Source organism: Vicia villosa, linkage group LG5, assembly GCF_029867415.1.
Source record: "Vicia villosa cultivar HV-30 ecotype Madison, WI linkage group LG5, Vvil1.0, whole genome shotgun sequence".
Taxonomy (NCBI): domain Eukaryota; kingdom Viridiplantae; phylum Streptophyta; class Magnoliopsida; order Fabales; family Fabaceae; genus Vicia; species Vicia villosa.
In genome coordinates this window covers 126370845-126387460 of record NC_081184.1, presented here as the reverse complement: position 1 = coordinate 126387460, position 16616 = coordinate 126370845, and the positions used below count along the sequence as shown (strand labels likewise).

The window sequence follows — 16616 nt, the reverse complement described above, 5'->3', positions numbered from 1 at the left end:
GTGTTTAAAATATGTTCTGGACTGGGCCAAGACTAGGCCCAACATGGTTTCGGCCCACTGAACCTCAGAGGCCCAGATCCCTCTGTGACCCGCATCTGGGTCTAGAATGCCCGTCTCTATTATGCTCGGCATGACCCTCCTCGTGAGCCATCTGACGCCCGGCAGAGATGCTCCCCGCGAGCATCCTCTCTGCCGAGGACCCTGCTCTCCGCGAGCACCCTCTCCGCCGAGGACCCTGCTCCTCGTGAGGGTCCTTTCACATCCAACTCCCCGAATAATGCGGAGTCCACGTGGTCCCTAAAAGACCGCATCTCCCTTAAACTTCGGAGCGGTTAACCAGGACAGAGGGCACTCACGCACCTCCGATATTTCCGCTCAGGAAACCTGGCAGTCTCCTAGTTGGGCTTGGAAGTCCAACCCAATAGCGAGATCATGGCCCAGCGCTGGGGGCTATAAATACCCTCTTTTACTAGAGGGTCAGGTATTCACTTCTTACTCACTTTAGCTTGTACTTGCGCTCCTTTGCTCGTCTTCTCACTTTGGCATCGGAGTACCTTGCAGGTACACCCCCTCCTCATTTCTCGAAGATCCAATTCTGAGCAGCCAGCGACGATTCTTCTGATCAGGTACGATCAAAATATAAAAAGTAGAGTAGCTAAAATATGTTTTTCATTTCAATTTTGTTTTTTCTTCAAAATTCCAATTTCAAAAACACATGGAAAACTACCGAATTTTTATTAATGAAAAAAAGAGAGAAGGTAATATTATATATTTGTGTTAGAAAACTCGTCAATATAGAAGGATCTAGTATCATCCATATCATTAATATACTCTCAATCTCCTACAACAGAAGAATCACCCTATTCACGGTTAAACATTATACCATAATTCAAAGTATCCTTCAAGTATTTGAAAATCTACTTGACTGCTTTCCAATGACATTTTCCTAATTTTGACATAAACTTACAAACTTGAGCCATATCTGGTCTAGTGCAGACCATATCATACATTAAACAACCAACAACACTGAAATATGAGACCTTTGACATATGCCCAACTTCTGCACCTGTCTTTAGACAATAATCCAATGAGAGCTTAAAATGATTCACCAATGAAGTACTCACTGTCATTCCCTAACTTTTACCCCTACGATCTCCTCTCATTTGCATCTTAATTGCATGAAGATCACATGCTTGGTACTCTCCAATCTTAGCACTCTCTCTTGTGGGTCTCATCACTTGGGGATCACCAAGAACTCTTGTGTATCTTTTGTTTGTATCTTTTGTTTTTGATTAATAACATCTAATCAAAATATCAAAAATATATCTTGTTTCTTTCATTATTGTTTGCAAGCTAGGGTTTTAATCAGGGACATCCATCATGGTCCCTTAGCTAGGGTTTGGAGTTTCTCAAAGTCAAAACATGATCATTAGTGATTCTCAAAGGCTTATGCATCAATGTCTGACCTATAATTTTAGGTCATATCATTCATCATAAATTAATCAAAAGTTGCTCAAATATTGGTTACTTCTTTCTCAAGAAAAGTCAAAGGTTCATGTGTTTATTTTCATGCCTTCATCATCAAGTAACCTCAAGTGTGGCCAAATCCAATCTTAATTCATTCAAGGAGACATCACTTTGAGTTCATATATACATCACAATGCCTTGAATTACAAGAAAATACCAAAGGATTCAAGTTTGATCAAGGTGGTTTAACTCAAAAAGTCAACTTTTTAAGTCTATGGCCAAAAGAGTGTAACTCCTTCATTTTTCAACAAATTTTAATGCTTATTTGGGCAAATGGCTCTTCTTGTCATTTTTACAACTTATCTTTATAAGTCAAGAGCCAATTATGCTTGAAAAATCATCAAAGATTTAAAAATATTATAGGTCATTTGTGGAATTAGTGGAATTTTGACCTAATTTCAAGTGATTTTTGTCCAACTTACCAAGATCATAACTTGCTTAATTTTTGTCATTTGAGGCTTATTCTTTATGCACAATACTCTTCACAATTCCCTCTACAAGTTCTCTTCAAGGATCAAATTCTAAAAATGCTTGGAAGAACATGTAATTCATTAGAACATTACGGGTCATTTTAAGGCATTTGAACTTAGAATTTTTCTAAGTATGATCTCAGTTGCATCGTGCCATTTTCTAAGTGACATAAATTTCGACTCAAGCTTCCAAATGAATAATTTCTTAACACATTTTGATCTTTGTGATGTTGTTTACCAATTACAAAAAGAATGTGTACAAAAAGCCTCTTGTGCATAATGCCCCATGGATTCAAAGATGGTTACTTGAAACTGAAGTTTTCACTTGGATAATTTTTTTGAATCACTCTCATTCCAATTAAAGGCCAAACTAAGGGTCAATTTCGTGCCTAATAGTGTATATCATGTTTTCAGAAGTTGTTTAGGGTTTAAAATGCAAGTTTAGAATGAGTTTTAAGCAAATACAAGTCACACTTTGTGCACCATGAGGCTGTGCACAAATTCACTCATTTTTGATCATTTTACCCCTTCTCAACATTGCATCACCTTCTGCTATAAATAGAGACTTCATTCACATCATTTTGGCAAGCTTTGATAGCCAAACTCACCCTACCAAGCTTTCTCCCAAAACCCATTTTCTCCAACTTCGGTTTCACACTTAGAAGCTTTTTCCATCCAATTTTTCAATTGCTATAGCTTCCTTGATCTTCACTAAAGCTTCTCCAATAAGAATCAAGTTGAATCGTGTCCTAAATTTCCCTAGCCAAGTCAAGTTTCAGAGCAAATTGACCTTACTTCGTTCATGTAGCTATGAGCTTCAAATAAAACACTACAATTTAGTCCTCAATGTGTTGATGCTCACTGTATCCTTGGTTTTCATTGGTTGATCCATAATCCATTAACCTTGTTTATTTTTGAAAATCGTTTTCAAATATCTTCTGGTTTTCTCCAAAATTCTCATAGCTCGGTTTAAATAAATTTTAATGGTTAACATGTTTGACTTGACGATGAAAAGACGAATCTAAAGAGATAAGTCCGAGCCTCTATGATTTTTTCTCCTGGATTTACGATTTTCAAATGATTTTTTTGAACATTTTGTAGGCCGGAGGTTGAAGATGATGGAGGTGTCATCTTCAACCAATGAGATCATGCCAAATGAAATGTTTTGAGTGGCCTGACCTTTTTTGGTTCCATTCGTGTGTTTATCTCTGACCCACCATGTTCCTTAGCCTCAACTAGGGGTGGCAAAGCGGGCGCCCCGCCCCGTCATATGCCCGCTAAAAAAAAAGTGGGGCGGGAAAGCCCGCAAATTGAAATGGGCATAAAAACCTAGCCCGCCCTGCCAAGGTGGCGGGTTGGTGGGCTTGCCCGTTTATTTTTTATTTTTTATTATTTATTTTTTATTTTTTTAATAGATTTTTTTTACATTTTAATTAGATTTTTCACATAGTTTTTAGAACAATTTTTTATAAAGTATTTTTTAACAAATTTTATTTAAAAATATTGCATATATTGACAAATAAATGTATAAAATAAAATCATCAAGAATTAGAATTAGTAGAATTAACTTAAAAAATAACGGATTTTGACAGAGCGACGGGTTTTGGCGGGCGGCGGGCTTTGGCGGGGCGGGCTATGGCGGGCGGCGGATTTTGGCGGGGCGGCCTATGGCGGACGGCGGGCCTAAAATGTCAACCCAACCCGCCATTTTCTTAGGCGGGTGCGCGGGCCGACCCGACAGACCACGACCCGTTTTGCCACCCCTAGCCTCAAGGCCCTCATATTTTCCATGTCCCTTAAGTGACTTCCATCCAACGCTTCTGGATTTTCTGATTTAATTTCTTTTTCTTTTATTTTGTTTAAATATCCTTTATCTTTAAAAATTGACATCTCTCTCATTTTTAATCCAAAAATAACCAAAAAAACCACAAAAATACTTTGAATTATTTTGCTTCTGATTAATATTTTTTCACATTTTTATTTTGTTATTCAATATTTTTAATGATTTTATTCATTTATGTTGGGTTTTAAATAGTTTAAATTTGTTTTTCTCTATTTAAAAATTTTGAAAAAATTATTGTATGATCCAATGATGGTCTCTAATCTATGGTGATTTTTGTTTGATAATTTGATATACTTTTCTATTTCCATCTTTATCTTCATTTTAAATAATCGTTTAAAAAATCTTTTTATGCATTTAATTGAATTTTAATTTTTTTATGCTTGATATTGTCGTTTGCCTTGGATCTTGATGATGTTTTGATTCAACTTGGTCCCTCTCTTCATCTCTCTCTTAGGGGTGTTCTCGGTGCGGTTTGGACGATTTTGACGTAAAAAATCATCAGAACCGTAAGAGAAAAAAGTGTGCGGTTCGGTTTGGTTTGGTTGGCTTTTAGAAATAAAACTGAACCAAATAAAACCGAACCAAACCAATGCGGTTTGGATTTGTTCGGGTGGTTTGTTTTTTTTTTTTACAAAAATTTATTGAGCCATACATACACATATTGATGACAACATAATTTTGTGTTTAGTATGACAACAAAATTCATCATATTTGGATAACTTTCCATTTAATATACAAAAATAATATTAGATAAAAGTAGAATAAAAAACATAAAATAGTAGCATAAAATAATATCAAAAACATTATAATGAAATAGAAAAAAAGAGGAGATGAAATATTAGAGAAGATGAAAAAGAAAGAGCAGAAGAGATGCAATTAAATAAGAAGAGGAACATTAAAAACGTAATTGGAAGAGAGAACAATAGAATAAAAATAATAAGATGAAAAAGAAAGAACTTAAGAGATGAAATACTAGAAAAGAATATGTGATATATATTTGGAAAAGAAGACTAGAAGTAGGTGCAATACCGTTAGAAGAGATTTGAGAAGTCTTAAACTGAAACCTTAAGTGTGAGGAAAAGAAAATCATTTTTAATCACAGGGCTAAAGCATAATAGGTTTGAGTTTGAGTTGGATATAAGTTAATTGAAGTTTGGGGGATTGTAACATAATGCGGTTTGGTTCGGTTCGTAATATACAAATCGCAAACCGAACCAAACTGCGCGGTTTGTTAAAAAATGACCCAAACACATCCGAACCTAATGCGGTTTTTTGCGGTTTCGGTTTGGTTTGGTTCGATTTTGCGGTTTTCTATTGGGTCGGATTGGTTTTGAACACCCCTACTCCCTCTTCTTCCCTTTTTATCAATTGGATGATTGATGATTCATCTGGTTCAATTAGGTCTGGACTAGTATCTGATGAACTTTCACCAATTCAAATCTATTTTCCAATTGATCAAAGGATCATGTGAAGTACTTTAGATTGATGATAAGTTTGTCCCAATTTATTAAGAAGAACATGATTGATGTAATGATCTCATCTCCTTGGTTTTAGCCGAAATATAATTAAAAACTAAAATTAACTCTTTAGTGCTTAACTCACTCATAAAAAAATATTTAGTCAGTTGGACTTTTCTTTTGTCTTCTTTGGTCCAAATCAAAACAATTTTATTTACTACCTTATTATCAACACAATAGGTAGGAATAAACGAATCATTAATTACAATGTTCCCCAATTCAAAATTATTAGCTTTCATGAATATTTTTATTCTAGATTTACATATATTAAAACTTTCACCGTCAAAAGGTGGAGGTATATAAAGGAAAGTCCAAAAAATTAAAATATTTGTTTGAAATTATCATCCAAACTCCTGAGACGATTATTCTTATAGCAGGAGTTAGACTCTGATATCACTTGTACGACAAGTGACTCCAAACACAAAGGAGGAGAGGGGTGGGGGGGGGGGGGGGGGGTTGAATTGTGGAGGTTTAAAAATGATGTCCAAATAAAAAAAATTGAGAAAAAAAGATTAAACATTTTTGTAAAAAAAGGCAATAGAATAAGTAAAAGAAAGATGAGATAAAGAAAAGATGAGAATTTCATTAGAGTTTTATCGAGGATCAACTTAACCACTTGACCTACTCCTCTCCTTAAAAAAATTTCTAGAGATTTTCCACTATAAATGTGAGTTATTTCCCAGGTTGTGCCCACAAAATTTCTTTCAACTAAATAGGAGTTTTACAATGGCTATCCTCCAAATCAAACACGAGATTCTATACTAGGCTAATTTTGAACCAAGCGATAGCTTTTACACCAGGATAATCTCACAAATAAATAGATATTTTGAAAGACAATCTCTTAAACCAATTGAGAGATTTTACACCTAACGTAGCTCACGAACGAAACGAAGATTTTGACAAGCTAATCTCACAAACCAAACAAGAGCTTTTACAACTTTACCATGAACCAAACAATAACTTCTCACAAGAGATATTATACAAGTGAAAAATTCCTCTTGTGTAAATTACAAGAATATCCCAACACTAGAATACACCAAAACCGTCACAAATATTTTTCACTCTTAAAGCACTAAGAAAATTTAGTGAAAAAAGAAAGAAATGAGAAAAGATATAGCAGAGAGTGAGAAAGTATGTAAAAATACATTTTCTGGTGTGCTTTGAAAGTGAGGAGAAACCCTTTATTTATATGTTAAAATTCTAGCTCAAAAGGTAAAAAGATCCATGGGCCTTTAAATTTCATTATCAGTTATACCATTGGGTTAATCGATTATGAGCAAAAAAAATTAAAAACATAATTCCCAAAAAGGAAACCATAAAATGGATAGCTTCTTAATAGATTAGGAGTACTCTTAATTGACTAAGAAGATTTATGCCTTACTTTAATAGATTGGTTAGGGGCCTTAATCGATTATGCAAGCTTCTTAAACGATCAAGACATCCTTGATCAATCCCAGTAGCACCTTGATGGTTTCTCTATAGGTTTTAAGGTATTTTAGAAAATTTAGATATGTTAAAATACTTTTAGGTCAGTGTGTGCATCGCCTTAGTAATTTAAGATTTTTTTTACAATACTCTAACTTTTGAAACATGGACCAGACGAGCTTTCACACTTTCTCTCTTTCACAATCTTCGAAACTTCAAGATCCCTTGCTAGATTCCTCAGTGATTAAGTACATCATATAGGAATTGAATTCTTCCAACTTATGAGGCTAAATAAGGTTCATGGGTAGACATCATCATCATGGATTTCTTGACCATAGACCATCAAGATTTCCACCAAATGTTTATTGACATTAGGTCTTTCCCTTTAGAGAGATATTGATCTCACAAGCAAAATATATTGATCAAATTGATATAAAATCTTGATCATCACTTCATATGAGGTGTTCACATCATAATTTTCTCATCCTCAAAACCATCATGAACATTTGACTGCCTCAAACATTGACATGCAAGCACATAGTTTCACACTTTTTTCATGCTGAGATACCTAGGAAAGGAGGAGGTCACCTTTTGTTCTCACAGAGAGTTATGAAGGGGTATGTGGAAGTCATATTGGTGGAAGAGCCCTCAGTCAGAAGTTACTGAAAGTCGCTTATTATTGGTGGGCCTTAATGAAGCATAATACAAAATTTGATTAAAAATGTGACATATGTCATAAACATTCCAACTTTCATCACGCACCAACTGAAATTCTCCACTCCGACACATCTACATGTCTTTTTTAATTAATGGGGCATAGATGTTTTGGATCCTTTCCCTTTAGTTCTAACCTATCTTGTCCAAGGCATATAGTTGTACTTAAATACAAATTTTGTAAATATTATGTGATCATATCATATGATACCCCAATCCATCAGTAAATAAACATTATTCATGATGGGCTTAACATTGCATAGGGTTTGGATAGGGATGGACATCGGTTCGGGCTAGTTCGGTTTCGGGTCCAAAACCCAATTCCGTTCTTAACTTCGGGTGAAAAATACAGGTCCAACTTCCGACCGGTTCATTTTTGGTTTTCTCCGGTTCGGTTTAAACCGGATTCAGTTAGTAAAATCGATTTTTTTTCCGGAAAGTTGGTCCATTAGAAAAATTGAGCCCAGTTTTAAAATCACAATTTTTTTTATATTTTTGTTGAATTTCTAACTAGATCTCATGGATCTCTCACGCACATGCGAATTGGCAAAATTGTCCTTCTGCTTCCGTAGATGTACCTCCGAAAATAACTTGTTTTTTTTTTCTTGTACAAAAATTGATTTTTTTTTTCTGTAGATGCATATACGAAAGCGTTAAAACATTAATTTCCCAATTAATTCGAAAAACCCCAAATTAATTAAGATCATGAAATCTTCCGTATCTACATCTATAGAAGGGTTCGAAAATAGAGTGTTCCGTTTATGTACTTACGGAACATTCTGTTATATTTTCAAATTAACTACATTTCACTCCTAAACTCCAATTTTTTTAACACAAATGAAACATCAAATTATAGTAAATCAAAGTAATTGAAAAATCTCAATTGCACTATTTGATTTATTATAGTTTAATGTTCTATTTTTATTATAAAAATTGAGTTTTGGAGTGAAATGTAATTGATTTAAAATATAATAGAATATTCCGTAGGAACATCTACGGAACACTCTATTTTCAAACCCTTCTGTGAATGTAGATACGGAAGATTTCACGAAATTGAGATTTTCACAATTAATTGAGAAAATCTCAAGTTTCACTATGTTTTAACGCTTCCGTAGATGCATCTACGAAAAATAACAATTTTTTTTTTAAAAGTTCTTTCAGAGGTACTAATACATCTACAAAAGCAGGGGGCATAAATAGAATTTTGTCAGACGGCTAAGAGATTCATGAGTTGTATTGAGAAATCCTCTTTTTGTTTGAGTGTGTTTAACCAAAAAAAGGCCAAAACACCATTTTTTTTTTGTTATTGGCCCATAAATATTTCATCCCAAAAATACAACAATTTTTTTTTTTAATTTTTAAAAATTGTGAGTAATTAGTTTATTGTAAAAAAATTAAATTATTCAAAGCTTTAAAATTAAACTTACATTTTTACTAAATTATCTAAGGGTGACAATTGAATCCATTAAACCAAAATCTATCCACCAAAATATCCACCTTTTGGTGATCCAATCGATTATTTTCTTTTATATTTTAAATCTATTAAATTATTTAAAAAAATAAAAAATAGTTAAAAAAAACGATTTTTTCGAAAATACAAAAAAAAAAGAGTTTTTTGAAAAAATGAAAAAATCAATTTTCGAAAATACAAAAAATGTTTATTATTTTTCAAAAAATGAAAAAAATCGAGTTTCTTTGAAAAAATGAAATATCGAGTTTTTTTAAAAAAATGAAAAATCGGATTTTTTCGGAAAAGAAAAAAATCGAGTTTCTTTGAAAAAATGAAATATCGAGTTTTTAAAAAAAAAAAAAATGAAAAATCGGATTTTTTCGGAAAAACCAAAAATCGAGTTTCTACAGAAAAAGAAAAAAAATTGAGTTTTTTTCTTCAGATTAATGAAAAAATCGAGTTTTTTCTGAAAAACGAAAAAAATAGAGTTTTTTTTGGAAAAATAAAAAATAGAGTTTGTTTTTTGAAAAACAAAAAAATCAAATTTTTTTCGAAAATTTTAATATAACTAGGAATATTTAATTTTATTTGTGAAATTTAATTTTTTTAAAGAAATTTAAATTATAATTAAGAATATTAAAAAAAAATTGTGAGATTTTATTTTTTTTATAAAATTAAAAAAACAATTAAGAATATTTAATTTTTTTAATGTGAAATTTAATTTTTAATATAAAATTTAAACAATATTTTAGAATATATAAATTATCTTTTTATAAAATTTAAAAAATAATTCAAAATTTTTAATAATTTTTTTAATGGATGAATATCCATCTATTAAAAATGTGTTAATGAATGGATTGACTGAATTTTATCTTTTAATGGATTAAATTAGATTTTTATTAAGAGAGTTTAGTGAATTGATAATAGATTAATGGATTGGTTTGATCCATCCATTAATAAATTATCTTGAATGCCTAAGTTCATAAATATCTTAAGTATATTTAAATTATTTCAGATCATGTAACATCAAAGATAGTTAAAGATTAGAGATTGCAAGTTGAATACTGACGACAAAATCTCTATGAAATTACTAAATAAAACCAATAATAACAAATATATTAATGATAAATTAATACATAACAAAATTTAAAATTAATAAATAAAAATTGGGTCATGCTAACGAGTATTCCAGAGACACTCTTTAAGTATTTCATATAAATAAATTATTTATTTCAATTTCTAATGCTTTTAATACAAGTAATTTTTATAAATTTCTTAAATAAATTATTTATTTCAATTTCTAATGCATTTAATACCGATAATTTCAATAAAACAAACTTTATTATTCCTTAAAAAAGTCCGCTATTTCTATTTCTATTTTTAAAACATTAAATATAAATATTGCTTACTTTTTTTTAAACTCTTAACAAGTGCCCCTGAAACACTTGTTAGTATTTCCCTTATTTATTTATCAGCAATTGGTGTGTGAGTTTCTTATGCTACTAAAATAAAAATATTACTATTTGGCTTGAGATTAGTACATCTAACAAATTTCCACAAGCCATGCTCGTCCACTCTGCTGCAGTCGTGCACCTCCTGTGCATTATTTGGCAGCTGCGTAATGTGGCTAGGCAGAACAATATCAAGCCCAAAACTGATTTTGCTACTGCCTGAATTTTGAGACAGGTTCAACTTTTCGGGAACACTTCAAAAAAAGCCTCTTACATAAACATGCTGGATTTCACTTTCATTAAAGAATTTAAAGTCAACATAATCCCTCCTAGAGCTCCATCTATAATTGAAGTGATTTGGTCTCCTCCATCTTTTGGCTAGATCAAGTGCAATTGCGACGGTGCATTCCTTCATGGTTCATCAAATGCGGGTGGTGCTGGCATATTTCGTAATTATAAAGGAGACTTTATCCTTGCTTTTGCGGAGAATATTCGGTGCAATTCTTCGATTCATGCGGAATTTGGGGCGGTTATTCGGGCCATGGAGATGGCCATTGATAGGGGTGGCACAAGCTTTGGGTTGAAACCGATTACATCACGATTGTCAAAGCTTTTTCCAACCATAGGTTAGTCCCTTTTATTTTTCGGACCCGTTGGCTTTTCTGCGTTCCACACTAGTTTTTTGCACATAATTATAACTCACATCTATAGGGAAGGTAATTCCTGTGCCGATTTTTTGACTAATTTAGCGCTCGGCATTGGTTCTACCATCATTTTAGATTTCATCCCGTTGGAGATCCGAAATGATTTTGTAAAAAATAGATTAGGTATACCTTTCTTTAGGTTCTCGTAATTTGGGGCTAATTGGTTCTCCGTTTTGTACCGTTTCTTTTTATATTATATATCATCTTATTAAAAAAAAATATTACTACTTAAATCAATGGCAATGCATGTCCAATTACACAAGCAAATATCAAATGGAATGAATTATAGTAGTAAAACCAGGTACTAGTAACATATTATAGGTACAAACCAGAGAATATACAAATGTCATTTTGCTTCATCTAAACATGTCATGTCATGCAACAAACTTCCGTGTAAGGAAATTCAATCCCCATGCAATGTTAAGCCCATAATTTATGGATAAAATAAAACTCTAATCAAAGAATCTTAATTCATTGCTCTTTGCTGCCCATAATTTAGCATTGTTCCATATTCTGTTTTCTAACTTAGATAAGCAAACTTAAGTTTAATATTTTAATAATTTTTCACCAAGTTGCAAAGTCGTTTAGTTTAGACAAAAGACAAGCTAACCGTTTAGTTAAAAAATAAAAGTTATATAATAAAAGAATCAATGTAATATGCCGTGACAGGAATTTTGAATAAGAAAGCAAACCATTGAAGATTCAGATTAACTTAAAGATTTTTATCTCTATATAAACCATCACTTCCATTTTATTTCAACTCATTCCAATTCCAATTTACATTTCTTTCTCCAACACACCTCAAAAACGCTTTCTTTGAGATAACATAAAATGGTTTCCAGCACCCAAAAACAATACGTATTTGTTTTGTTCTTTATCCTTGCACTTAGTGGTATTACTAGTGTAATGTCCCGAAAGCTGCAACAATCAACATCCTTAGTAGAAAGGCACGAGCAATGGATGACAGAATATGGCAAACTATATAAAGATGATGCTGAGAAAGATCAACGTTTCATGATATTCAAAGACAATGTTGAGTTCATTGAATCATTCAATGCGGCCAACAACAAACCTTACAAACTAAGTGTTAATCACTTAGCTGATTTGACTCTTGAAGAATTTAAGGCTTCCCGTAATGGTTACAAGAAGAGGCCTACTACTAGTGAGTTAACTTCAACATCATTTAAGTATGAAGATGTCACTTCTGTGCCATCATCTGTAGATTGGAGGGTAAAAGGAGCTGTTACTCCAATCAAGGATCAAGGTCAATGTGGTATGTATAAGATAAACAATGAACAATATTTTACTAATAATTTACTATGATTTTATTTCAATCAAATAATTAATGTTTCTTTTGGAAATGAATATCAAGGGAGCTGCTGGGCATTTTCAACTGTTGCTGCAACTGAAGGTATCAACCAAATAACAACAGGCAAACTAGTATCCCTCTCAGAACAAGAGCTAGTTGATTGTGACACAAAAGGTGAAGACCAAGGATGTGAAGGAGGACTAATGGAAGATGGATTCGAGTTTATCATCAAAAATGGTGGAATCACAAGTGAGACTAATTATCCTTATAAAGCAGCAGATGGAAGTTGTAACACAGCAACAACCGCTCCTGTGGCTAAGATTAAGGGATACGAGAAAGTTCCAGTGAATAGTGAGGATGCACTTCTCAAAGCTGTTGCTAATCAACCAATATCAGTTTCTATTGATGCGAGTGATTCAAGTTTCATGTTTTATTCGCATGGAATATATACAGGAGAATGTGGAACTGAGTTAGATCATGGTGTTACCGCAGTTGGTTATGGAAGTGCAAATGGAACAGATTATTGGTTGGTTAAGAATTCATGGGGAACAGTGTGGGGTGAGAAAGGATACATAAGGATGCAAAGAGGTATACCTGCTAAAGAAGGCTTGTGTGGCATTGCCATGGATTCTTCTTATCCAACTGCTTAATTCTTATCCAACTGTATAGATTCAGTTTCATTCATGCTTGTATTTTCCTTTTTATTTGAATTATGGATACGTACATGTAAACTTATGTTTTAACAAAATTAAATATACATTCATACAAAATCTATATAATTGTGTTATTTAGACATTAAAGTATATTACAGGCCAAGAATTGAAATCGGCCGAATGGAATATTGATTCATTATGATGTAAAAGTTAACTTACAATATACAAGGTGAGGGCCTTCTTTTATAAAATAAGAATGACCTCAACCATAAAAACCTAATTAGGCCCAATAACAAATGAAAGTCCAAATAAGAATGTGCTTAAAGGTTTAATACCCCTCCATAAACTGTGGGGTAAACTGAGTGAATCCCAAGCTTAGAGATGTTGGAGTTGAATGGTTGTAAGTCTAATGGTTTGGTTAGAATGTCTGCGAGCTGCTGAGAGGAAGAAACGAGAAGTAGATGAAACAAGCCAATACAAATCTTTTCTCGAACCAAATGGTAGTCGAGTTCGATGTATTTGGTGCGTTTGTGGAAAGATGATTTGTTGGCAATATGACGGGCAAATGCGTTGCCGCAGTAGAGTAATGCTGGTTGCATGTAGGTGATTGGCAGGTGACTTAAGATGTTGGCCAGCCACTGAAATTAACATACATCAGAGGCCATGGCACAATATTCGACTTCAGTGGAGCTGCGAGAGATGCTAGGTTGCTTCTTCGATTTCCAGAAGATTAATGATTGACCAAGATAAATGCAAAAGCCGATGATGGATTTGCGGGTGTCTGGACATGTAGCCCAGTCAGAATCAGAGAAGGTTTTGAGTTGAAGAGGTGAGTTGCTTGGGAAGAAAAGTCCTTGGGCATGATTGTTCTTAAGGTAACGAAGAACAGGAAAGGCAGCGTTGTAATGTATGTCGGTAGGATGACTCATATGTTGACTGAGTTGTTGAACGGTGTAAGAAATGTTGGGCCTGGTGTTGAGCAAGTAAATGACCTGTCCCACAAGGCGTCTGTAGGTAGTGGGATTTTGTAAAGGTGTGCCTTCATTTGTCTTTAGTTTTGTATTTTTTGTCGTTGGTGTTAAGACAGGTTAACAACCTAGCGATCCTGCAGTTGAAAGGAGGTCCAATGTGTATTTCCTTTGACATATGTTGATACCTGATGAGCTTCGAGCGATTTCCAGACCAAGGAAGTACTTTAGGGTGCCAAGGTCTTTAATGTGAAAGTTGTCGTGCAAGGTGGTTTCGATTTGGTTGATGATGTTCATATTGTTAACTTATATACTTGATTTGGATAAGAGGGATTTATTCCTTTGGGTAATGACATATATACCTCTTCATCCAAATCTCCATGGAGGAATGCATTATGTGTATCAAGCTGGAAAAGATGCAGATTTAATGAAAAGGCTAAAGTTAAAAGCAATCTTACAGTGGTTAATTTTGCAACAAGGGAATAAGTGTCAAGAAAATCTATACCTTCAACTTGTGTAAAACCTTGTGTGACTAACATGGCCTTGTGCCTTTCAATAGTACCATCTGAATTAAACTTAGTCTTGTATACTCATTTACAATCTATTGATTTCTTACTTGAGGGCAGATATGTGAATGTCCATGTATTGTTTTTGGTGAGAGCTTATATTTCATCATTCATGGCTTTGATCCATTGAGAATGAGTACAAGTTGTGTTGTAACTTGTAGGGTCACTGTTAGTAGTGATAGCAGAAATAAAAGTAAAGAAAGCAGGGGAAATTTGATCATAAGCAGTATATTGAGAAATTTCATAAATAGGGGAAATGTGGAAAGCATTGCAAAAATAATCTTTTATGTAGGCAGGAGTAAATTTGGTCCTTGTAGACAGTCTAGTATTAGGTTGGTTAGTAGGCTCAGGGTTGGGTAAAGGATCAATATTAGTGGTTGTAACGGGCTCAGGGTGTTGGGCCCGATGAGGATGAGGGTGGTGAGGTGTGGGTGCTGCTTCTGGAGTACTGGTATGAGCAGGGCTGGTGTGGATGGGAGTGGCAGGGATAGCATGATCTAGTGTAATAGGAGAATGTGTTGGTTGAGTCAAGGTTTTTGTCTCAGGTATTATAGGGAAGTCAAATATACAGGGTGCTTGGGCAACATTATTAGGTTGCTGGGTATTGATAGGGGTGTGTTCTGCTAAAAGTTGTTATGGGAAAATGTTTTCATAGAAGTAACAGTTTCTAGAAATTATTAGTTGTCTAGTGTGGAGATCAAATAGTAGGTATCCTTTGGTGCCATTTTGAAATCCTAAAAAAAAGTACTTGGTGGCTCTAGGGTCTAATTTGTCTCTCTGCCTAGTTATGGTGGAGGCATAGCTCAAGCATCCAAAGGTTTTGAGGTGTATGTATGCGGGAGGTTCTTTGAACACTAGAGTAAAAGGTTTTTTTTTTGTGAGTAGTAGGGATGCATAACCTGTTAATAATGTAAGTAGCATGTCACAAAGCAAAAGACCAAAAAATTTGGGCAAATTAGCATGAAAAAGTAAATATCTGGTAACATTCAATAGGTGTATGTGCTTTCTTTCTACAGTTGAATTTTGTTGAGGTGTTTTAATACAACTTCTTTGATGTAAAATGCCTAAAGAAGCATAGTATTCATGCATGATAAATTCAACACCATTGTCACTTCTAATGGTCTTAATGTTGCAAGCAAATTGGTTTTGACAGTAAAGTATAAAGTTTTTGATATGAGTTCTTGTTTTAAATTTAGTATGCAGCAAAAAAGTCCAAGTGTAGTGACTGCAGTCATCAACGATGGTAAGAAAGTATTGAAAACCATCTAGTAATTGTATGGAGATAGGCCCCCATATATCTATATGTACAAGCTCAACACATTGAGAAGTTGTGGATTGACTAATAGGGAAGGGGAGTCTGCATTGTTTAGCTAAGTGAAAAACATGGAAAGCAAAATTTTTATTGAATTTTATAAAAGAAAAGTTTTGATACATTTGTTTGAGGACATCATTAAAAGGATATCCCAATCTATGATGCCATAGGTCTAAAGGGGTGGGGGAACTATAAGTATGTAAACTAGCAAAATTACACAGATTATCAGTATTGTTATTATAGGCAGGTTGATGTGTAGCTTCTTGTTGAAGAAGGTAGAGGTTTTTATGAGGGATCACATGTTCATTCCTCTGCTTGGTAAACACATCCTGTATAAAGTAGGAGTTTGTGAGAATGAAATGCCAAATTTAGAATTGTTGCACAATTTAGATATGGATATAAGGCTGAAAGCAAACTCAGGAATGTATAAGACATTCTGAATTTTAAAAATTTGTCAAGAACTATAGTGCTAGAGTAATTAGCAGTTATGGATTTTCTATTAGGGAGAAATATATTGACAGGGGGAATAGTGTGAATGCTACAAAAACATTGAATGTGAGGACAAACATGATCAAAAGCGCCTGAATCAAGAATCCACATGGTGGGAGAGTTAAGATCACTACGTGTTTTGACCATACATGAGATTATGTGAGAGTCATGTGTTACCTTTGAGTCAATCTATGTGGGATTTTTGTAGAAGTTGGAGC

The 16616-nt window shown here is 33.7% G+C and overlaps 1 protein-coding gene across 1 annotated transcript; it reads left to right on the top strand.

Annotated features, from left to right (window-relative positions):
• The first annotated feature begins 11888 nt into the window (after positions 1 to 11888).
• Positions 11889 to 13155, top strand: LOC131607274 (senescence-specific cysteine protease SAG39-like). The gene is made up of 2 exons (XM_058879289.1): positions 11889 to 12374; positions 12474 to 13155. Exons 1-2 carry the CDS (start codon positions 11933 to 11935, stop codon positions 13058 to 13060), a joined length of 1029 nt encoding a protein of 342 aa, XP_058735272.1. The 5' UTR covers positions 11889 to 11932; the 3' UTR covers positions 13061 to 13155.
• Positions 13156 to 16616: the final 3461 nt, after the last annotated feature.

Bases quoted from the DNA above. Each gene is read 5' to 3' on its own strand.
- LOC131607274 (XM_058879289.1), top strand. From the start codon at position 11,933: ATGGTTTCCAGCACCCAAAAACAATACGTATTTGTTTTGTTCTTTATC. The intron at 12,375-12,473 runs GTATGTATAAGA...ATGAATATCAAG, and splicing joins CAAGGATCAAGGTCAATGTG to GGAGCTGCTGGGCATTTTCA.